Source organism: Python bivittatus, unplaced genomic scaffold (genome assembly GCF_059951505.1).
Source record: "Python bivittatus isolate LINGU-HERP-01145 unplaced genomic scaffold, Pbiv_v1 ctg000320_np1212, whole genome shotgun sequence".
Lineage (NCBI taxonomy): Eukaryota > Metazoa > Chordata > Lepidosauria > Squamata > Pythonidae > Python > Python bivittatus.
In genome coordinates this window covers 14,442,922-14,466,801 of record NW_028277052.1, presented here as the reverse complement: position 1 = coordinate 14,466,801, position 23,880 = coordinate 14,442,922, and the positions used below count along the sequence as shown (strand labels likewise).

Sequence of the window (23,880 nt, the reverse complement as noted above, 5' to 3'; positions counted from 1 at the left end):
TTTCAGCCCAACACCCCTTGAAGGAAAACTCCTTGCCCATCAGCTAGTCGGTTTCAGTTTGCTGGTTCTACATGGTAGAGTCCACAGGGCCTAGCTAGTGTCAATCATCTCCCTGGGGCTGTTGCTTCCCTTCTGTTTCTCTTATTTAACTTGGTAAATGCCCAAGTAAGGCAGAGAAATGAGACAAGTAGAGACTGGAAATGAGGCTCGCCTGTTCCTGCTGCAGAGCCCTGGTTGGTGGACGCTTGTCCTCTGGGCTGGAGGCAACTGACAGGATGGTTGGAGAACCCGAGGGGAAAACCAGCGAAATGAGTGCTGCGCCATTCAACAGTGACTCAGTACAGATGCAATAGAGTGTCAACCCTTTGAGGTAGACCAGACTAGGAAGCCAAAGTTATGACTGTTAAAACTACTTTTATTATAAGGTTACAGTAACAGAAACTTACAAGTCTGAATATGCTTCCCCGTCCCTCCCTTTATCTTTGTGAGAACTAGGGAGGGTCAGGTCTGAGACGCTTTCTCAAATTACAATTCTGCTTTGGACTCACATTTCTTTTGTCTGACTGTTGTCTTGGTTGCGGCTCTTCCTCCTATTCCTCAAGGTTATTGCTACTTCCCATTATGCAGAGGCAGGATAGAGATTGGAATGTTTTTCCCCTTCATTATTATGTGCCAGCTTAAGGGTGGATGGATAATAAGTTAACTCAGTTGTGGGGAGAGACCTTGAAATTATTAGAAAGACGAGAAGGAGTACCTAATGCACTTGTTTGCCAAGGACAAGATGGATAACTCCAAGCTGGGCTTTCTGACAGGTGGCTGGTAGGGGAAAAAAAATGGTAATTTTGGTCAATCAGGATCCCCCTTGAAAAAGCTGAGAAGGGTGCCCCCCTCAGAGTGTATGGTTGACCATGCACAATCCAGAGAATATCGCCCCCACGAATTGGCATCAGGGTTGTCCCACATGTGCATAAACTTTCCTTTATGAGGTTCTACTGATACCCTGAAATGACTCATGATCTGATGACGTGCCTAAGCTAAATACATTTCCTCCAGAAGCCAAACCTTCTCCCACATGGACCCAGAATTTCCAAGAGGCATTACCTGACTTGGCCATCATTTCTCTTTCCAAAGCCAATTCTTTGGTTCCTTTCCATCCCACCTTCACACATTGATTTGTTGGGTTCCAGCACTTATGTTTGGCATGACTGCCTGCTTTGATGGAAACATGACTTGAAGAGAGGGTGAAGCAGAGGTGGCTGCTTAATTTCCTTTTTAGCATTTCTTTCACAAAAAGTTCTCTCCTCTCCAGTTGCATGTCTCTGCTCAGAAAAAAGGTACTCCACAAGTTCTTTTTTTCCAAAAGTGGGAAAGTAGCCAGGAAGGAGCTTTTCCAAACATGCAGGAGGGAAAGGACTGAATCAGACTTCTTAATAAGCATATAAAAGTTACTGCTCTGATTTTCTTCCGAGCTTGTTAGGAAGTGGCAGAAGAGAGCTAGGTTTGCTTGTGGTTGTTTCTGGTTTTATTTTTTAATTTATTTACTGGGATTTATATGCCACTCCAATCCAGGGGAACTTTGAACAATTTACAGTTTACCTTCCCTTTTTTCAACAGGAATATTAAAATAGTAAATCAATATAATAAAAGAGCGATAGATAGATAGATAGATAGATAGATAGATAGATAGATAGATAGATAGATAGATAGATAGATAGATGATAGAGGAACTAGGGACAAATAAATATCCAAACACAACACAGGGTAGAGACTCCCAATGTATTCACCAATGCCTTCCCAGAGTTTTCTTAAAAAGCCAGGTTCTGTTGCCATCCTCCTGCAGCCCAAAGCATTATTTTGTACACATTCAGGAGGCTAATCCCTTCATCTCACAGCCTACTTTCTGTGTTGGGTTGAGAAAAGAAGCAGAGGGCTTTTTCAATTCTCTTTCACTCCCTCACCTGTACGCAGTTCCTTGCCACCTCTGACTAGCTAGTGAGTAGGTATCTTCTATTTTCTGGAAATAGTTGTGGTTTTCCTCTTTGGCCAGGTGTTTTTTGTTGCCACTACCTTGTGGGGTTTTTAACACTTTTTATGATATGTTGTTTTGCATCTCACTTTTTATTTTTTTTATTTATTTATTTTGGGGAGGGGTGTGTGCACACAGGTGCCTTCGAGTCAGTGTTGACTCCTGGAGACTGCCTAGATTAGTCCCTGCAGTTTTCTCAATGAGATTTCAGAAGTGGTTTGCCATTGCCTCCTTCCTAGGGCTGAGAGAGAGTGACTGGCCCAAGGTCACCCAGCTTCTAGTCCCACCTAAGGCACGACTAGAACTCACAGCCTCCTGGTTTCTACCCAACACTACCCAAACTGTTTCACTTTTTATTAGGGTTAAATAATAATAGTGTTTAACCGAACAACAGAAAATAAATCATGAGAATAAATGAATAGAGGTTGGGGAAAGAGTATGGTGCACGTACACTGTTCTTCCTTTCACTGTTGTAACTTCAGATGCAGAATTTGGAATATAAAATGATAGGTTCTTCCTGGATATTTAGTCTTTATTCGTCCTTAATTATGCATACACTTGCCAAAGGCAGTAAATAAACTAAAAGGGTCAGATTCCACTTGCTAGATTCACCCCCGGGTGTTCTGTTTGTAAGAAACAACATTCTCTCATGTCTAGAAGTGCAGTGTGCATTCCTACTTTGTGGTGGAGGATTCTGTTGACTTGTACTACTTTGGCCCGATGCCTTTGGAGAACTGGATTTCTCCTCTCTTTGTTGGCTCCCTGATTCTGTGGCTCTGCAGGTATGTCAGAGTTTAGCCAGAATGAGCTGAAGTCAAGTGTTTCGTGGGTTGCTTCTTCAATTGCTGTTTTTGGCTTGATTCGTTCGCTTGGGAAGTGAGGAAACAAGCCTCCACTTTGTTTCCACCATCTGGGGAATCTACCAAGAAGCTCTGAAGAACCAGTTTTGCAATCTGCACACTTCCTGATTGATTCCTGATCCATGTGTGTGTTTGCCTTAATGAAACTGAAGCCTGGGATTGTTTATCACTAGGAGACTAAATTGGTGTGTTTGAGGCCCTTTTTGGGCTTGATAAGGATTGCTAGTCAATGGCAAACTGTTCTCCATCTACATAGAAATGACTTCTTTGTTTCTCCTTTCATTTCAGGGCAAGGAGTTCTCAGCTGTGGTGGCCTCACCTTCTAATTTTTGACTACTCCTATCTGGTTCCTCAGATAATACTAAGTGATTTCACATTATTCTGAACATCTTTGACTCCTGTGAAGGAAGAAACAGCAACTCTTAGTCTCACTTCAGTTCCTTTTCATATTTCTAGTTGGGATCTACTGCAGACCCTTTCGAAGGAATGAATAATGCAGATATCCTAGAGGTAGATCTGTTGATGCAGGAGGGACAGAAGTATTATTTTGAACTCCCTGAATTTTCAGTGCTAACTTATTGTTTATATTGGGCCAATTCCATGCTAGCTACTCTGCAGTTCTTAGAAGTCATTCTGTAACTTATCCCTGCCCTCTTCTGTGAGTTCAGATTTCCTGCCAGGCTTAACATGGAGCTGTCACTGAGGGTGTATAAGCCTTTGGTTAGTAGTCCAACAGTAAACCACTAAATGATTCAATGCTTGACAGATATGGATATATACCTTTCTGAAGTTGACTCAGGTATTTCAAAATACACACATCTTAGTATCTCCCTGGGAAAGAAGCATAGCAAAATAGAATTGGCACTCTTCAACTAGCTGTAGGACTTAAGAGGGTTAAATAAGGTTGAGGCCATTCTTGAAAACAGTTGCATCTCTGCGAGGGGGTGAATATATACAGGGCAGAGATGAGAAGCCATTTTGTCCCCTGCTGGTCCTAGTCAGTGTAGACCAGTGTTTCTCAACCTTGGCAGCTTTGATGTGTGGACTTCAACTCCCAGAATTCCCCAGCCAACATGTTGAAGTTGAAGTCCACACATCTTAAAGTTGCCAAGGTTGAGAAACATTGGCGTAGACAGAACTGAGGGATAATGGGAGACTTAATTCAAGCAAGTACACTAATCCACCCACAACTGGTAGCATTTCTCCAGGATTCCAGGCAGGTTTCCTTTCTAGCCCTACCTGCAGATGTTAGGGATTGAACCAGGCATTTTCTGCATGAAAAATATGAGTTCCACCTGGGGCTACAACTCTCCTTCTTCCCCTGCTTTGATGGTAATAGGAAAAGTGAGGATTTTTGCCAAGATTGTTCCTGATATTACTTAACAGGAATCTGGAAGCATCTCTCTTCTTGTAACAGTTCTCCCCTTCCTGAAATCAAACATGTGATTCACATGCATATACGAAGATGCCAGATTGCTGGTTTATCGCCACAAGAAAATAAGAAAAGGAATTCTGTTGCCACTTTTTTTTCTAGTACTTTAGTACCCATATGTCTGGCAGAAATTCAATAGTGTATGCATCTTAATTTTTTTTTTTAAATTGGCTCATCTTCATTAATACTTGGATTTATACATGTGCAAATGTCTACAGGTTCATGCCATTGGAAGATTAGCTTGCCTGTTTCTGCTTGTGAAACAGACAGTGCATTGCTGGCCAACCAACAGTCCTACTTCATCGAAAGAGTAGTTGGCACACAGACAATTCCTAAACATTTACATGCAGAAGGTGCCAAGTCCAATCTTCCCCACGTCTCCTTACTGATTGGGTAGCAATTGATGGGAAAAATCTCAGACTCAGACACTGGGACTCCACCACCAGTTGGAATTGACACTGGGTCCCCAATGTGACACCTGCACATAACCTAATTTTATTTCATGGTTTAGATTTGTTAACTTTTAAAAGATACTAGGAAGCCAGCCTGCTGTAAAGTAAAGCACTGCCCTCAAATATAACCTGTATTTCTAACAGGACCCCCAGAGAAATGAGTTAGAATGAATCCTACTGAAGTGTGGCTTTGAATGCTTGCCTGAATCCATGGACATTCACATTTAAGCCATGAAACGAATCATTTGTTTTGACTGCCAGTCCAAGCACAGTGGGGAAGTCAGTAATCCCCCAGACCAGCTCTGTTTCCTGTATGGATTATCTACCTCAGAAGCCAGAACTTTAAAGCCAGCTTAAGTAGAGGTTCACATCCTTCCCCACATTTCCTTCCTTCTCCATTTTTAAATTTTCATATATTTATACATTTGGGGAACAATTACCCAGGATATTCTGTGTATATCTTAGTAACAAAATGAGTTGCCCCCATTGTTTTCCCCCTGATTTAGTAAGTGGACAATCATGATGATCTAATGCGCAAAAATCCACAGTTTCATTATCTTCAAGCTGGTTTATTGGTGATATTTTGCCTGCTGAAAACATTGATCCACACCAAGTTTCAGTGATGTCAAACTCTGAAAATAGAATTTCAGAACCAGGTTTCAAATTCTTGATTTATGTTAAGCTGTTATTGGATGGCATGAGTTTGGCTTTGTTGTTTAAACTCAGCAAACTGTGGTTAATGATGTCTTAGCAGATGTGAAACCCAAACATTGACTTGGTTCATACATTGCACAAAACATGTACAATGCTGAAGTCATCATGGCTGGGTTCACACAAAATTGTGCATAAACTGTTGTTTACATACCACAATGGCTGGCCTCAGATAAAACACTAAGCCAAAACCAAATAAACCACGTTATGGATTAAGCCATTCATGTACATTCTTGATGGAAATGCAGGTGCAGCCTTGCAAATGATTCTATTTTATTTATCTACCATGACTCTATTCATCTCTAGCCAACATGGAAAGGAATGCTAGGATCTGTCGTCCAAAATGTTCAGAAGGCATTTAATGGGAAAAAGGCTATTGTAAAATAAGACTGAATTAGCTCAGATGTCATTATGTTTGCTTTTTCTTGACACAGTATGATGGTTGTAGAGATAAGCAGTGCAAATGGAGAACTACCAGCTGTATTCCGACTCCTCCACTCACAGTTACAGCAGAACTAGGGTGGGCAACAACATTCTGATTGAGGAAGATAGTGTTCTCCAACAGTGGATGGAACAGGCTCATATTTTTTCACTTGTTTTGTCTTTGTTTTTAAAGGGTGCACTGAAGGGTTTTTGGGGGGGGGGCTTCCAGTAAGTCTTGGCCTGTGGCAATTAGAAGAACAAGTCCGTGCATTTTTGGAAATGGTTTGCCATTGCTTTCTTCCTAGGAGAGAATGGCCCAAGTCCACCAGGCGGCTTAATGTCTAAGGCAGAACTAGAACTACATCAAACACCTCTTTTATTTCATTTTTTTAGACTTACCCAGAAAATCATATTGAGGGAAGGCTCTTAGGGACTGCAGAAAAGGAACTGGGTGCCTACAGACCTTGCATTGTCTACCTACCCACAATAGAAAAACAGATCTCTTGCACTTCCAATGGTTCTGAAGACGTTTTGTTGTTCCAATTCAATCCTTGGTCCATTTGATGATTTTACAAGAAGCCATAATTGCAGTTTTTCACAACTACGAAAAGTAGAAAAAGCTGTCCATTGTTGTATTTCATAATTTCACACAAAAGCATTTAGAATTGTAAATATATTGATTGTTGTATTTCTGTCTTCTGTCATGGGAGCAGCCCTTTCAAAGAACTCTGTTAACTGTCTGTGTGTGTAAATAAATGTACTTTTTAAAAACCATTATGAGGGTGGAAAATTCTTCTCTACTGCTAAAAGCAAGAACATTCAAGCTCCAGCACTTGGCTGTAGAAAATTTTGGATTCATTCACACTTTTGGTAGAGCCAGACATCCAAGATGTTGTCATGGATAGATGGTCAAATGGCTTCTGACCATCTATCCATGACAACTTAGAAAAAGCTGCCCATTGTTCATGGGTTATCAGTGGAGACCTTCTAGCCAGGGCTAAATATATCAAATGACTTTGCCAAGTCCTGAGTTAATTTGGTCCCTCCAATGCAGTCATCTTCTTCATTGGAACTAATTGGTAATGGCAGAATGGAGCATGGAATTTTTGGCAAGCAAAGCTGATGTTTTATTCCTGAGCTGTGACCCCCTCATGACTTCATCTCAAGCCTCCCTTCAGGGGCAGTTGAAAACTATCCAAGATGGCATTTTGACAGTCAACCTCTTCTAGGTGCATGCCATCAGATGGCACATCTGGTTGAGCTCACCTGGGTTGAGAAGCTTTAGGCCTTGGATGTGAAACTCGGAATCTCAGGGCTGTTCCTTGTACACCAGGAAGCTGAAAAACATCCCAAATGCATTTCCAGACTGTTGCCAAGAAAATTGTATAGAGGGCTCCATGTATCACCAGGAATTCAGCTCAACTGAGAGACTGTGCAGGTTGGGTGTCGCTACATCAATGATGCCATCTTCAATTACTGATTCTCCAGACCTTCAAATAAGAAGCAGAACAGAGAATGAATGCTTCCACATCTCCAGGGTCACATCCATGATTAAGCAATCTTTGGAGTCACTGAGAAAGATGAAAGTAGATATCCTGGGGGCAGAACCTGTTAATTTCACAAGCATGGCTTCATCATTATTAGTGTCATTAATACAATAGTTAGGTTTTAATTAAATTACATATCTCCTTCCCTTCTGAATTTCAAGGGGCAGAGATAACTCTCCCTCTTCCTCTATTTTGGACAGAGGAGATGGGCAGCATACAAATTAAATACATACAGTACATACATACATACATACATACATACCTACCTACCTACCAACATAAATTTTCCCACAATAGCAGCCTTGTTGAGAGATTGTGACTAGCTCAAAATAATTCTGGAAGCTTTCCTGACTTGAGATGTACTAGAATTTTGGGATCAAGCTCTTGGTTCAATACCTTAACAACTATACCTCAGTGACTTCCAATAACATTTCCCTTTGTAAAAAGCATGCAAGTAATGTATTTACCCTTATTTCTTTAATAGATTTAAAGAATGCCCAGCTGCTAATGACTATGGGTATTTTACATTCTAAAATCACCAGAACAATAAAATCAAGGAACAAAGATAGGGGCTTCCAGAAGCAGAAAAACCTTACAAACAGACCAAATTGTTTTATGAAGAATGGTATTTAACATCAGTCTTCTCTAACCTGGTTTTTCCAGCTGTGTTGCATCTCAGCTCCAAGAACTGAGACTGGGAGATTCTGGGATCTGGAAGTCCAACACAGCTTCGGAAGTCACCAGCTTGGAGAAAGATGCTTTCAATGTACTGAGGAGGTGCTGGTGAAATTAAGATAGATTCCTCCTCTTGCCCAGTTTTGATGGGGTGTGAGGTGGAATGCTGAAAGGAGGAGTACTTTAAAGTCATTCCCAGATGTATATAATTTTATGGAATAATCTGTAGGTGGTGGAGTACTAAGATGTGTTTCAATGCATTCTTATTTTAAGAGCACTACTGAATGGGACTTAATTCCAAGTAAGAACGTATAGGGCTGCATCTTCAGACGTTTGCAGCCATAATAACAAAAATCTTGCAGCACTTTAAAGACAAATAAATTTATTAGGGCAAAGGCTTCTTGTAGCAACGTGGACAATGTGGACAGTGTAATAACACAGGCCATCCATGACATACAGCCCTTCAGATGATTATGCATTTTCCTTAAGGGCTGCTGAAATCTGACCAGCTAAATTTACGGCTGACATTCAAAGTTTCAGTGGGCTGCCCACATCTGACAAAACGATTTGTTTAATTTGTTGACAGTGCTCAATTCTGGACTTGGGGCACTGGGTTTTTCTACTCCAACCTCATCTATACAATCAGAGCTAGTTTCGCTTAGCTTCCCCAAGCATAAAAGCAAAGAATTGCCTTATTTGGTTTGCTTTAATTGGAAAAGCACAGCAATAGAAGTTGCTCGCTGAACACTGAATTAAAAACGATCTCTTGCTGCCCCCTCCTGGACAAAGTTGCCGTTCCAGCGACTGGCGGTAGCTACTTTTTAACTTCTTTTACATCTGTGCTCCCTCTGCAAACCCAAGAACGTGAAGAATGGTGGAAAATTTGCTTTTTACTAAGCCCTGGCCTTCCAGCTGCTGTTGAACTATAATTCCCAGCACCCCCAGCCAGATTGAGCTATGCTGAGGGCTGTTGGGAGTTGTAGCTCATTAACAACCAGAGAACCACACTAATTATATACGGTTGCCACCAACAAGCTTTCTAAACTTTCCCATGTGTGAGTCTATAATGTTCATTCCATTGATAGAAGATTTTATATAATTACACACACCTATATTTCATGTTTACTATTTACACACATATATATTTTCTTATATTTAGTATGGAGGCATTTAGACTTCCATTAAGGATTTCTGAATCCTGCTTTAATTTTTTCTTCAAGTTTGTAAGCTTGGGGGCTTTTTTCTCTAACCTTGATAGATAAGAAGCTGTCCCCATGGAGACAAGATAAAGCGCATATTCCAAGAATAGTTTTTTGTAGGGAAAAAGGTGTTTAGCTAATGGGCAATTCCCTAGAAAGGAAGGAATTTCCTAATATGCATTGATATTGAGGTGAGAAAGGGGTGACTGAGGAAGGGGTGGTTTTCTAAAGGAGGGGCTGAATGGAATGTATATATTGTGCTGTAGGGGGAAGGTCAAGCTGTGGCTTTTGGGTGAAGAATAAAGAACTTAATTTCATGCAACTGCCTGTTGTCTCTGATCCCGGCTCAGAAACAAACTGGTAAGAAATAATTATAATGCCATGTTGCTCTGATTTTCCAAACAAATATGTCCAGGCTTAATGTGTGGAAACCATAAAGTCTACACCACCTGCTGTATCAATCAGGGCCAGCTTGAGATAATAGACAGATCAGAAAAGGGAGAGAGCCAGTTGCAGAGTACGCTAGAGCATTGGTTCACTGGAGAATGAATCAACCCTCCCAATAAAAACACACTCATTTCCCCCCCCTATCTTTTACTAGCCCCTGAAATCAATTCACTCTCCAGCAGAATAGGAACCCTCATGATGCTAGACGCAACTGAACTATGATGCACAGAATCTTCCACCATTAGCCACGAGAATAGCAGTTTAGTAACACCCGGGAAGCCATGGGTTTCCAACTTCGCACATAGAAACTTCTAATAAATGGCAAGCTAATCAGGTTGACCCTAGCAACAAAAGGACCAAACCCTGGGAAACAGATGAGATTAACCTGTAAACCAATCACCTCTTAGGCAGACCGTCTGACATTCATGCTACTGATTCTAAGTAAAAAGAGGAAATAAAGTTGTGCAAATCTATGGAGGGGGGATTTAAAGCTATAGGTCCCTGGGGTGTGGCCCCATGTCTTAGAATAGATAAAAGGGGGAGTCTTAAAAAAAGCCATTTGCAGAAATTTTCCAAGCTTTTAGGACTCTACTAATTTGGTAAGTGGCTTGCTATGGGTGATGTATTGCTAAATGTGTGGTTTTCTAAAATACTGGGGGGGGTGTTTGTTATAGCTCTGTTTTAGATTTGATACATCTGAATCTCTTCCAAAGAGATTATTCCATTAAATAATTCAAGGAATCTATTAAATGCATAATTCAGTGAAGAACTATGATTATATTTGTGATCTTATTTATTTGGCAATTTATGGCCTGTGTATGTTAAGATTGGAGTGAGAGCACACATGCAATGAATATCTTAAACTCATACTTGTTTTGGTTTAAAAATCTTGAAGTGGCTTATTTTTCTGGACTACCTGCCTGGACCTTCAGTAACTTTTTATGGTATCTTGTTTTGCCTCAACTCTGTTCATGACATACTTCTGAATCCATACTGAACATTTTCAATTAGTGTATGTTGGATGAACCCAGTTTGCACAGTTAGTTCATAGTCCAGTGTGTTGTGTGAATCTAAAAAAAGGAGTTGAATAAGCCTTGATTTGGTTAGTCATGGGTTGTCATGCAAAATACAGAACATGATGGGTCTTATTTTTTTTTATTTTTTTTATTTTTTTGCACTTTTGGTGCATTCTCCTTTAAGGAATAATTTTTTCCTCCTTTGAAAAACAGTTTAGAAAGTAACTGTAGCTGTAAAATTTGAGTGCTACTAAAAATATAAGGTGAAACCTCCATTTCTGGTAACTATGATAGCCTCTTCTATTTCAATGTATTGGTTTCTAGTAGAATATTAAGTATATATCTGGTCACTTTAAGACACTCTGTTCTTGGCATTGCTACTCACTGATAGGATTACTGCAATGCATTTAACTGGATTACTCAATTAGCCCATTACTGAATCAAGGGGGGGGGGTGTCACATAATATTTGGCAAAATTGGATTCAGTAGGTTGTATTTGGACCATATGTTAAACTGGATTAGTGCTAATTTTGTGTGTCTTAACATGTCCTGAGTACTCAGTCATCTGATTGCCTTACAGTTCAAGGTATTATGAGAACCCATAAAGTGGGTTAATTCAATACCAAGTTTAACCACATAATGTGAACAGCCAATAAACTGATTCCTAAATCAATGAAATGGATTGGCTGTGCACAACTTTGTCCCCCCGAAAACCAAGGTTAAAACGAGAGAAATTCAGTATTTTGTCTGAATGCAGCCACTAATCAACTAACTGAGCTAAGCATTTGTGATCCTAACTATACGCACTTGCTTATTAAAATACTTTACAAGCATTCAGTTCCTACTCCTCTGATGATAATGTCCCCTTATAAATTAAGCAAGCAAACATCTAAGTTCCAAGCGGTAGGGAGTGAGTCTGGTTTCATACTGATATTATGTGGTTCTGGCTTAGAAACCGTCTGTGAGAGATGGATAAAATATCTGTTATTATTGACACAGAAATAGTAACTTGAGCATGTTAAGAGTGCAGCTGCAATACTAAGTACCTAGTTGCCAAACGCTCTACCTCAAACTAGGGAGAGATAAGGAGACATCCCATGGTTACCAAGAGGCCTCCAAACGGCCCCAAGAGGCACAGGAAATGAGGAGGGGAGATATCTCTGGGATGGGTCAAGGTGTGATAAAACCAGTCTGGAGTGGTTTTGACCTGTCCAAAGTGGTACTTAGCAGAGATCTTATAGGAATGCATGAACTCTTGCCCCCAACCCTTATTAGCCTAATAAAAACCACACCCTGCATAGCTAATCACCTATTTACCATGAACATGCGATGTATGAAGTGGGAGGGACCAGGAAGAAATCATAGGCGGGCGGAAAAGATTGTGACCTCAGAGTACCTCGGGAAATGGGGAAGTTTGAGCGTCGGCCTAGGGTTGTATAAAATGTGCTGAAATCTGTAAGAAGTGTGGCTTCTTATTTGCAACGAAGTCCACCAGCCTCTGCAAACGTTTCCAATAAAACTTTACTTCTGATTAACCCAGAGAGAGATTTGTAGTGCTTGTTTCACACACGCCTGAATCCACCGATTGTGGTTGCAGATAATAGTTTCTGGTTTAATACAAGGTGTATGAATACATCTAAGAATGGCTGATTTATGAACCAGGCTAACTGAACCATGGCTCATTGCTTACAGATGACCAGCCTTTCCCTCACCCAAGCCTTCCAATTTCACAAAGGAAATGGAGCAATCGCTTGCTTGGATCTTTAGCAGCCAGTTCTCAGCCAGTGCTGTAGACTCACAATTATGACTTGCCAGTTGCTGGTCAAGCAATCATTGTGTAGCTTTTAGCCAGTAACTGGGAGAATCAGCACTCAACTTCACACCACAAAACCAAACAAAGTAAATAGCAAAAACACTTGTTTGCCTTCCCTTGGCGGCATATCTCCTGCCAAGACAGTTCTGTACGATAACCCCTTTATACAGCCATGCTCTCTACCCCCAGTGGGAGGCAGATGAGCTGGGCATTCTCTCCAGCGGCTGCAGAAACCATCTGGTGAAAAGTGTCCACTTTTGTAGCAATACTTGCTGCTTGCAAATAGAGGTTTCCTATTAGCCTAAAACTGAAGCTACAGCAGCAGGAGGAAATGCCATGGTAAGTGCCCAGCAATGGCATCAATTGATCACCAGGGGGCTCAGCACCCTTTGTAAAGTGGACTTGAATCCTTATCTGGCAGTGCAGCTAGGAAGCTGGTATTGTAATGCAGCTATTCTCTTGCAAGGAGACTAAGCAGCCCTGAGCATGGAATGAATCTGCATAACGCATTGAAAATATGTGTTACAGATATGCGAAGTGATGTTGCTCTGATGAGGCCCTCTCTCTTCCTGGTGCCTTGGGGTAGGGCCAATTGGCCTCAATCAGCCTTTTAGGGCTTTTGAGCATGCCTAGGACCTGCTTTGCTCAAACATCAAAGCAGTTTGAAGAGGCCCTTCATTCTAAGTCTTCAAATCTCTGCACACACTATTGTTTCTACAAAAGAGCTTGAGGAATAAGCGGGGCAAAGGTTGATAACATTAACCAACCTGTTTCCCTCCAGATATGTTGGAACTACAATTGCTTGAATTCTCTGGGAGTTCTGGAAGTTGTACTCAACATATCTGAAGGGTTATATATTGGGGAAGACTCATCATATTCCAATATTTTCAGATCTCCTCCTCCTTGACATTGTTGGACCCTCTTATTCCAGATCCACCTAAAGAAGATGAACTCACTTCCCTCAAGTTCAACTTCTACTGAAAGAAATCCTATCTCTCTCTTTTGGGGTAAGATGTGTTGGGGGCTAGTAAAATGAACATATTATTAAATCTTGGTGGCTTTTCTTTTTTTAACCTGATGAATCAAGAGTATCGGTAGCTAAGCACTTAGATTAGGATGGTCAAATCCCTTCCCCGCTAGTATCCAATTTGTGCATCCGAGGGTACCTCAGCAACCAAATGCTGATGGATGCAATTTCTCCCCCCGCTTTTTGTGGGGGGCTAAAAGAAGGGACAAAGTAGATCGAATAATTTCATAGCGTCTCATATCTCCCTTTGGGAACTTATTGAAGTGTAAGAAGTCTGGAAGGCGACAGAACATTGTACAAGAGAGAGATTGTACAATTACTGACCTCAGTCACCTTTAACTAAAATGAGTGGCAGAACCCCATCTCTCAAAAAGAAGGATTTCATGAATTTCGTTCTCTTCCTTTTTGGGGGGGAGGACCCATCAGATTTAATGAAAAACCCAGGAAAACATGCAGGTATCTTCTGGCAAATGTTATCCTTTCTATTTTCTTTTTACAAGCATGCTCCTCATGGAATTAACTGATCAAAAATGATTGAGACCACTGCCTGGTTTGTTGATATTTCTGTATAGGCTGTGAATTGAATGACACCACCCCAAGATGTGTAGTGAAAGAAGAAGATGACTTATTAGAACACCTAGTATATTTGAGAACAGTAAGTTTTCATGATTGTTGCAACCACCAGACATAATTCTGCAAATATTTTCCTGAAGAGCATTCCTTTTTATAAACTAATGTTGGGGAACCTGTGTTCTTCTAGATTTTCTTAGACACCAATTCCTACCTTCCCCAGCCAGCATAGCCAATGCCAAAAATGGTGGGAGCTATAGTCCAGCAATGTTTGGAGGGCCACAATGCCTTAAACAACACTTCTGTTTTTCCAAATACTCCCCGTTCTACATACTACAGAGAATGGTAGACACAAGTGTTCAAAAAGGTTTGTGAAGCCTTGTGCTCAGCCCTCTATGAAGGTCTGTAAATGTTTCTATGGAAATACTTAGAAAGGGCCACTGACTATTTTTTGTTTCTTACCACACAAGGTGATCCTGGGTGAAGATGCTGATGATGAGACCCACGTGTTGGCTGTGGAGTCCAGAAATATGGCCAGTGTTCCTGAGCCAGTACGGATTGTATCACTGAGACATTCTGTCTTACCAATGGTAATTTCATGGGGTAACGCAGCTTGCAATGGCAGCTTTAGCTAGAACAACCCATCTGTCTTTAAGAAACATCCTAAGTCTATGGTACATGTTCATGGAGACATATATGATGTATGTGTATCGCTCTATAATATCTGTTTGTGCTGGGCAAAAAAAAAAAAAAAAAAAAGATTCAAAGACAATTCAATCGAATCATCAAACTGAATTGAAAAGTCAAATTAAAATATCAAAATGGATTCTCCACATTGATTCAGATGGCTTAGATGTTTCCTGATATATGCAAAACCGGCCTAGCTCTCCGGCTTACTGAGAAGATCTGTGATAATTTTATCATATCTTGAGCATCAAAACTACGGCTGCTTTCATTGGGATGAATCAACATTACATCTTTGGAAAGTCCTACCCCAAGAAGGCCTACAGACCTTTTTTAAAGACTTAACTTTTTCTAATTCTTGTACAATTAATTGGGGGGTTATGGTATTTTTATTTTAGATCTCTGTATGCTTCACAAATGATTCAGAAGTGCTTTGGGTCCTACATGAGCACAGCCTTTCTCTGCTCTTTATTAAAACAGCCCGTAGTGTTTTTTAGACTTCCAAAAAAGGTGCATCTGCTTTAAAGAACTGATTCATTACAGTTTGTGTAAGTAGTGTCAGGCTGCCAGGTGGAGTCGTGAGGAGCTGGAGAAGACTACATGGACAATGTGTGTGCTTCCTAAACTAACCATTTGGACAGGCTTACTTGAGAGCAGGTGGTCATTTGGGCACTCATATCTTAAGCTACATTAGGGGGCTATCATCTAGACAACACCTGAGAAAAAATTATTTGGACATGTCCTAGCTAATAAGATATTGCATTAGCATCACCATCCTACATATATTGTAGGAGAATGAGAACAACATTCTGAAATATGGTATCTGGTTTTTAATACAGGTCTGTCTTGATGGCTTTGAATTGCTTCCCCCTGTTTCTTTTATCCTAAAATCGGGAACAGGCCCAGTATATCTGAATGGGCAGCACCTAATCTGTAAGTAGAAGCCACGTTTCTTGAGTGTGTGTATGAGAAGAGACTGAGAAGTAGTGAGACAGATAATTAGATCAGGAGATGTGGTCTGGAATCTATATATGGAAATTCATTTGTCAACGGAGATGTAGGTGAATGAATTTGTACATGTAGATAACAACCAGGAATTAATAGGGTTGTTTTTTTTTTTTAATTTCATGTAATAATCTGCAAGATATGGGGGTGGGGGAAGATGTTTGTATCTTCAGAGTATATCTAGCAGCAACTCAAACACTGGCGGCTAATCCATGCAATTCTTGCTGTCAATGGGTTATTGCTAAATGCATTGCTGGCAATAGCTATATATGGCCTCCAGATACAACTAAGTATTACTGAGAGAATGAATATGTGAATCCACCCTGATGGTGGCTTACTTTTTAAGATCATTATATCAGCTTTCCCCAGCGTGATGCCCCTCAAGTGGAATAGACCCTTAACCCGTTCATCACAAGAAAGCTATTGCTGGATGGTGCAGTCCAATCACAAAATTGGGAAGGACTGGTATATACTCCGTAAAGGGTTGTGAACAGCATGATCTAGATGTTTCTTTTCTTTTTTGGAAAGAAATCGGAGGTTCTATGATAAAACAGCAAACAGTTTCTTGATGGTTGTAGTGGAATCCAGGCTTCTGGAGGAGACAGACAAGATTATGAATTGGAGCAACAGGCAGGAGAAGGGGTGTCTAATCTTTTCCCAGAGTTTGGGCTTTTTCAGAAATAAATACCTCTTGGTAAGCTGCATCTTCACCCTAACTGCAACAGACAAATACAGGCATGCTGAATTTATGAGTGTGAGGAGAATAGTTAAACACCCCCTGTGTGGTCTAATTTGTTCTGCTAGCTTCAGTTTTTTTTGTTTTTTTTTTTTAAGAGAGAGACAGAAAGCAGGATGTGGAAGAATCATTATTTAACTTACTTACTTGCAGGCATCTGTTGCTTTTTTTCTCCCTTCTGCTGGGAAGTGCAATGTTTTTTTCTCTATCCTGTTTACAAGCTATTTTTAAACTTCATATTTGTATTCAAAGTAGTGTACAGCTAAACAAATAATCAAAAAGATTTGAAATTTAATGTCTTTTCTTACTAGGGAAAATTAACTACACTTAGATTTTTAATTGTTAAATGTTTATATTAACAGCGGTACAAACCATAATATTTCAGAGAATCAAAAAAAATATGACATCTTACAAGCAATAATACACACATACATGTGTCATATTGTGCCATCTAGAAATCCATATTTTTCTCTTCTTCAACTGGTTTCAATTTATATGTTAATTTTTCCAATTTTACTTCGATCCCCATTTTAGATACTTCCAGGATTTTGTTCTTATTCATCTATCAGCTGTACATAAAAACACTACTAGCACCTTACTTTTCACATTTGTATTATCAGAAAATAATGATGAACACGAATTGGAGTACAGTGTAAGGCCACATCGGAATACAAAGAAGGTAGATCAGCATGGAAAAGTTGGAGACCATGAAGGATGGCATTTTGGCTGCTACTCAGAAAAAGATGTTAGTTTATATTCTTTAAATAAGCATGGGTTATTAAATTGAGATGACCCTTTAAAAGTGGATCTCCTTTTTCAAAACAAGTGATGTTTGCTATTTTAAATATTTTTCAAAGTATAACATTAATTTTCAACCATGAGTCAGCTTGAAAAACTAAATCCCTGCACTGCTTTTCTAGCTTATGAACAAAAATACAAGAGTGTAGGATACAAGGTCATCGAAGAGCAAGTCAGATATATTCATAATCATCTATACAAGAAAATATACGATTGCCTTTTTATATATGAATTCATTAGAATATTTGGTCAACTGGAAATATTGCTAGGCAAAGACAGACTGTATGTAAAAAAAAAAATCATAATAAAAGGGATTCAAACAGGAAGTTGAAGCTGCTACTACTACTATGAGAGGTCTTGCTGTGAGGGGTGAACCAGGGATGGAATATAAAGGCATCTTAACCCTTTAAGGTATGAGTCCAAAATAGATAATCTGAAACTCAAGTTCATGAAGTTTGATACTCCGATGTAGATCTATTCTTGGGCTTCAGTTTCTAAAGTCTCGTATGAAACAGAACCCAGTGAAATTTATTGTGGCATAGTGAACCTGACCTAGCCGGTGTAATTTAGCCAATAACTGGAGGTGATCGTTTTTGAAAGATGAAGGCTGAGAACAGCTGATATTCTGTGCCTGCTCCCAGCATGGGACTTTTTTTTTTCCTTTAAGCCAGCTTTTGCTGCCTTTGTGACATCACATTCTGCTCTGGCTTCCATTCTTCTGTCCTTCCCCATCGATCCATCTTAACTGGCACAGAACTCCTGGTGCTGTTGAAGACACTGGCTGAGCTCACGTGATAAAAGGTGCCTCCTTCAGTGCACAGCTGGGCACGCTGCTTTCACACTTCTCTTGCTGGTGGCCCAGAGCGTTTTGGGTGCTAAGGGAAAGGAGGTGATGCTCTTCAAAGGTGCACAGTGGTGGTGGATGTTTTGTTTAGTGCTGCCCTGTAATTCTCTTTTGCAAGTGGAAGATGATTCTGACTATGAGCCGACAGAAGATGATATTCCAGATGACGTAGATGCTGATGAGAACAGCTTTGATGAAGGTGAAATACCCAGGGCAGAGATGCAAGCTGTAAGTTAGGCTGATTTTATGGATGTGGTGTTTCCACAGTCAGAGTGGATGGATGGATAACGTTCAGTTTTGCTAAGTTTCTTACTTTTCCAGACTTACCTTCGTTTGCTTCCTTTTCTACTATCTTTTTTTTTCTTTCAAAAACTGCATGAGCATTAAAGTATACTTCTATGCATATTTCTCTTATGTATTGGAGGAAAACAAACAAAAATGATGTTGTATATTCTTGCCAATATCCATATATTTATGTGCCCATTTCTTACTAATATATGAATTTCGATGTTGAAAACTGCCAATCCATAGAAATATGAATATTGAAGGAAAAATACATTCTGATTATTCACATAGATTTTAAAAAGTGGGAACTGAGCAAACCTATCCTAAAACAGGAACTGACCACTTACTTCCCTAGAATAGGTCATTAATTTAGTCTATGCACAATCCCTGGTAGAACAAGGACAGTCAGCTTGATCCCTACAAATGTTTTAGACTACAGCTCCCAGAATCCTTTGCTACTGGCTTTTCAGAATGGAGGCAATAGCCTGGCTGGGGTCCTCTAGAAGTGAACTTTAAGCATCTCTCTCTGAAACAGGATAACATCTCTCTCAAGTTGAATCCTAGTAATTTCACGGCCGTATTCATATAGTTTTCCTGGCAACAATATGGAAGCAGCTTACCATTGCCTTCTTCCAGAATGTTTTTGGTTTTTCAGTCTAACTTACAGTTTTGATATGTTCTGGAGGCTGTCCTTCAAACACTAAGCATGTCTCACCCTACTTAGCTTTTTGAGATCAGCTAAGATTAACTAGAGAGGCAGTTTGGTATAGCGGTTAAGGCACCAAGCTAAAAAGCAGGAAACCTGAGTTGTAGTCCTGCCTTAGGCACGGGAGTCCTTTGGGTGTCCTTGGGCCAGTCCCTCTCTCTCAGTCCTAGGAAGAAGGAGGCGAGGGCAAACCACTTCCAAAAACATTGCCAAGAAAACTGCAGGGACTGGTCCAGGCAGTGGCCAGGAGTCAACAGTAACTTAAAGGCACCAAAAGAAGAAGAAGAAAAAGATTAAGTAGGTACCATTACAAAGCTGTACATCTCTGAGGTAAGCATAAAAATTAATAAGAATACTGACAATCAGAAATAACTATCCAAAGATAGGATACGGATGCATTAATTAAATTAATCCTTACTGACCATTGATCTCAACCTAGAGCTCAGCTTGCTTTTTGAAGACTAGGCTATCTCTAGTTATTACTGTGGAAATGTACATCCTGTTCAGTTCTCAAGCAGATGTTTCCACTGTGTAATAGGGTGTTTTCCTCTGGCTTTACTATGGGCCCTTTCAGGATATGTTTGTTCTTTTATTTGAGGAATTTATGTAGCTGGCCTCTCATAAATGACCCAGGGTGGCACACGAAACAACAAAGCCCTAAAAATTAAACCATCATAACATAGAATATAAAATAAACTCCACTGGAGGCAATGCAACAACTGAAATGATCATCCCAGATGGGTATACGAGCCCTCCTGACCTAATTCCAGGAGGAAAAACCAGGTCTTCAAAGCTTTATAAAAGGCAGGCAGGGTGGAGGCCATTCGAATTATTTCATAGGACAGGCACAGTGACAGAGACACATCTCCTAGGTCCCAGATGATGTAGAACAGGTCCCTTCGTCTCCTAATGTGTACAGTAGAATTAACTGGTAGACTCACGTATGAGTAAAATGCATAGTGCTGCTTTCAACTGTAGTAGAGGGATGCAGTTCGTTTCTTGTGCAATATCTACCATACGCTATATCCATTAGTAAGGCAGGAGTGGGCAACCTGGAGCCTGTGTGTGATTCTCAGGCCCATTTCAGCAGCTGGAGTGGCATACTTTTTTTGCTTGATACAGCTCAGTCTAGCAGTAGCATTTTGTGTACAGAGTGAGGAAGATAACCTTGTAGAAATATGCCAGAATCGTTCCCTAACCAAAAGGGGCTGAAACATTCTTTTTAAGTCCAGAGCAATGAGATATCGTTCAGAAATAGTTCAAGCAGACCTCCCTAATTCACTGACGGAGGAGGAGGAGGAGGAGGAGGAGCAGGAGCACAATCAGACTTACAAGGTTCTGCTGTTATAGCCAATCTTGGCAAAAGTAGTTTTAGCCTTCCTGTGAAGTTAGATTCTTGGTCTGGTCTACCTAGTGGGGCTGACAACAAGAGAGGGAAGATGTCCATTTCATTAATTTTGTGGCAACTTGTGATAGGCATTGTCCAAAAAGGAAAGACTAGACATAATGGATATTTAAAGTAAGCCAGCAGGGTGATGGTTATGTTCTTTGTTCAGGGTCAGTCTGGGACGTTTTACTACCTGAGGACAAGAACAAAAAATGGTGTCCCTTATTCAATCTACAGGAGACTAGAGTAGCAGCTGACATCAGTGCCTGTGATAGGATAGCAAGAGTCAGCTGCTACTCTAGTCTCCTGTAGATTGAATAAGGGACACCATTTGTTGTTCTTGTCCTTTCAGGTGCAGCAAACACCTTTAGCAGTCCAGGAGAGGCTAGGTGTCATCACCAGTTCTGCCTCATCAACAGGAATGAAAAGATGGAGTATTTACAAGGGTTGTCCCTCCCTGAGGCAGATACCTCATTCTACCTAATGACAGGACTAGTCCTGTCTAAATACATGCAATCTGAAATACTTCATCCTCTTCAATTACCTTGGGATTCTGTTGCATTTGTCAATCAGCCATCAGCCAGGAAATATTTTTTTTCATAGCATGGGGCAAGCTCCAAAAAAGCTTATCTCTTAGTGGGGCATTATACTTGGATTTAATAAGTTGATAGGCTGAAGCTTCAAAAGAGGCTGTATTCATCCTAAAGCCCTGTCCTTAAAAACTTAAAGAATGGTTATAGATAAATGAGTCTATCATTCTGTGTTGTTCCCTACCCAGAGTTATGTATTTAAGATGGGCAGCTATATACATTTTCTAAATAGATAAATTCTAGTCCTTTGATATATTCAGTGTTTGCCTTCTGATGCTTCCAATTGCTTAATTGCTCTCCATTGACATAAAGAGCTCACCACCATAATCTCTCTAATTGGCCTTAGGGTGCTATTTAGTTCAAAGATGATAAACCATAGTGATGTCACTGCAGACAGCAAGACATGGCATCTTACATACTGATTGATAATCAGGAGACAGGAAAAGTAAATGTAATACCCAGTATGCCAGTTGAAAGGAAAAGATAGAAATTAGTGTGGTACAGAATGGACAGCATGGTGGCCGCAGCACCACCAGGCTCCCTCGCTCTCCTGAGTTTAGTTTTTGGCTGAAAAGAATATTATTATTGGTTAAAAATAATGGGGAAGCTAGCTTGCCAAGAAATAATTTGTTCCCTGTTAAAGAGGCATTTTGGGATAAGCCATGTTCATCATAACCGCTGTTCAGTGACCAAGCAAACAAGTACTCAAGACTAGTTCTTAAAATTCCAGATATCCCTCTTGTAGAGCCCTTTTCTTTGCCTTCTTTCTTGGAGATGGAAAGGGAATGTTCTTCCTTTGTACAGACCACGAAGACCATTTGGATGTGGGTAACATCCTAACTGAGAGCCAATTTGGTGTAATGGTTAAGGCATCAGGCTAGAAACCGGGAGACTCTGAGTTGTAGTCCTGCCTTAGGTACAAAGGTCAGGAGGAGAGGCAATGGAAAACCCCTTCTGAAAAACCTTGCCAAGAAAACTGCAGGGACTTGTCAAGATAGTTGCCATGAGTCAACACTCTCTTGAAAGTGCACACACACAGAGCCCTAACTTACCTAGGGCACCAACTTCAACTTGTGTATTCCAATCTAAATTCAGTCATTAACATGAAGATAATGCTAAGATTCCAAAGGATGAATCATAAATTATTAAGACCTTTGAAAAATTAACCTGAACATAACATCAGTTTGAGATTATTCCTTCTCCTGGATTATCCAAGAGGGGAAAATTAACATATGAAATAACCACAGTATTTGGATACCAAGGCAGGATTGATCATTTTATATTAGCTCTATGAGTATTGGATGTTGGTCATTAAAATGTGAAGCCAATACGCTTATTTTCAAAATGCACAAATCCAGTACTGTATTAAATGTTTCTGTCTGTAACTCAGTTAAAATAGATTCCTTCCCCCCACCGTCCCCCATAGCTCTTCTAAGGCCAAATAAAGCTGCCCATTTTGGGCATAGATCAGTGTTTTTTCAGAGGTAATACATGTTTAACATACTTCTGTCCAAAAATATATTTCCTTGAGAAGTAGAAAAAGCTTAAAATCACAGTCCATCTCAGCAACTGTGGCTTTCAGTTCAACATTTTGCTACAGATGTTTGAGTTATGATTTTAGGTCACTCTGCTGCATATGTTTCAGAGCTGCTGAGATTGTACGTATGAGCTTAGGCAAAACGACCTCTTTATCTAGGTCCCTGGAGTTCTGCTTTTCTCTTCAAAAGATTCAGATCTCTTAAATCCAGTAAAGTGGGAGGGTTTGGAAGAAAATCTGCCTTTTGCATACATCATAGAGCATTTCCCTCTCTGAATGTTGATTGAAATTCAGATATTGTTTGGCATTTAGCTTGGCAGGGAGACTGCAGTATTTTGAAGCCAGTTTTCTGACTATTCAGAACGCACATTAATAAGTTATTTAAAGGGAGAACATATGCTAGTGAGTATTTTCAAACTGGTAAAGTTCATTTGGAGTCAACTTTTTGTTTTACCATCAAGAAATGATATTTGGGTTTCCTCTCCATAGGAAGAAGCATCTAATCAAATTTCCTAGCTGCAGCAAGTATCATCTGAAGGAGACTTGCCAAAGAACCAATTTTGGATGGTTCCAATTTCTGCCAATGGATAATAAAGTTGCCTGATTAAAGATTTATTACAAAAAAAGCAATTGTTTGTGGGTCTATCATAGTCTCCTTTTTGGATGGGTAATATGGATGGTGGGGGGGGGGGAAGGGAGATAGTAAAGATATCACCAATGATTACTTTTTGATGGTATAACTCAAGCAGATGGTATTTATCAGAAGCAAACACACATTCTGTGGAGCTGGGCAACAGTTTTCATTGCCCACATTCATGAACAGTGGTGGTCTTCATCTAGGTTCTGGGCGGAAGAAGTCTAGGGCCCCACTTGGCAAAATGAGTAGGATAGTCCTAATTACAGCAGAGCAGGCTTTGAGGTTATATGCATCACCACCTATCATCACTTGAATATTGTATCACTAGAGCAGTGTTTCTCAACCTTGGCAACTTGAAGATGTGTGGACTTCAACTCCCAGAATTCCCCAGCCAGCAAGCTGGCTGAGGAATTCTGGGAGTTGAAGTCCACACATCTTCAAGTTGCCAAGGTTGAGAAACACTGGGCTAGAGG

At 40.3% G+C, this 23,880-nt stretch overlaps 1 protein-coding gene across 1 annotated transcript; it reads left to right on the top strand.

Annotated features, from left to right (window-relative positions):
• The first annotated feature begins 12,117 nt into the window (after positions 1-12,117).
• On the top strand, positions 12,118-23,286 carry LOC112540551 (nucleoplasmin-like). The gene is made up of 7 exons (XM_088138796.1): positions 12,118-12,126; positions 13,533-13,608; positions 14,201-14,283; positions 14,669-14,788; positions 15,722-15,815; positions 18,384-18,493; positions 23,260-23,286. The coding sequence occupies exons 1-7, from the start codon at positions 12,118-12,120 to the stop codon at positions 23,284-23,286; spliced, it is 519 nt and encodes a 172-aa protein (XP_087994922.1).
• Positions 23,287-23,880: the final 594 nt, after the last annotated feature.

What these genes read in the sequence shown, in the direction of transcription:
- LOC112540551 (XM_088138796.1), top strand. An exon ending in GAATGGGCAGCACCTAATCT is followed by an intron (nt 15,816 to 18,383) that starts GTAAGTAGAAGC and finishes CTCTTTTGCAAG; the next exon opens with TGGAAGATGATTCTGACTAT. An exon ending in CCAGGGCAGAGATGCAAGCT is followed by an intron (nt 18,494 to 23,259) that starts GTAAGTTAGGCT and finishes TCCTCTCCATAG; the next exon opens with GAAGAAGCATCTAATCAAAT.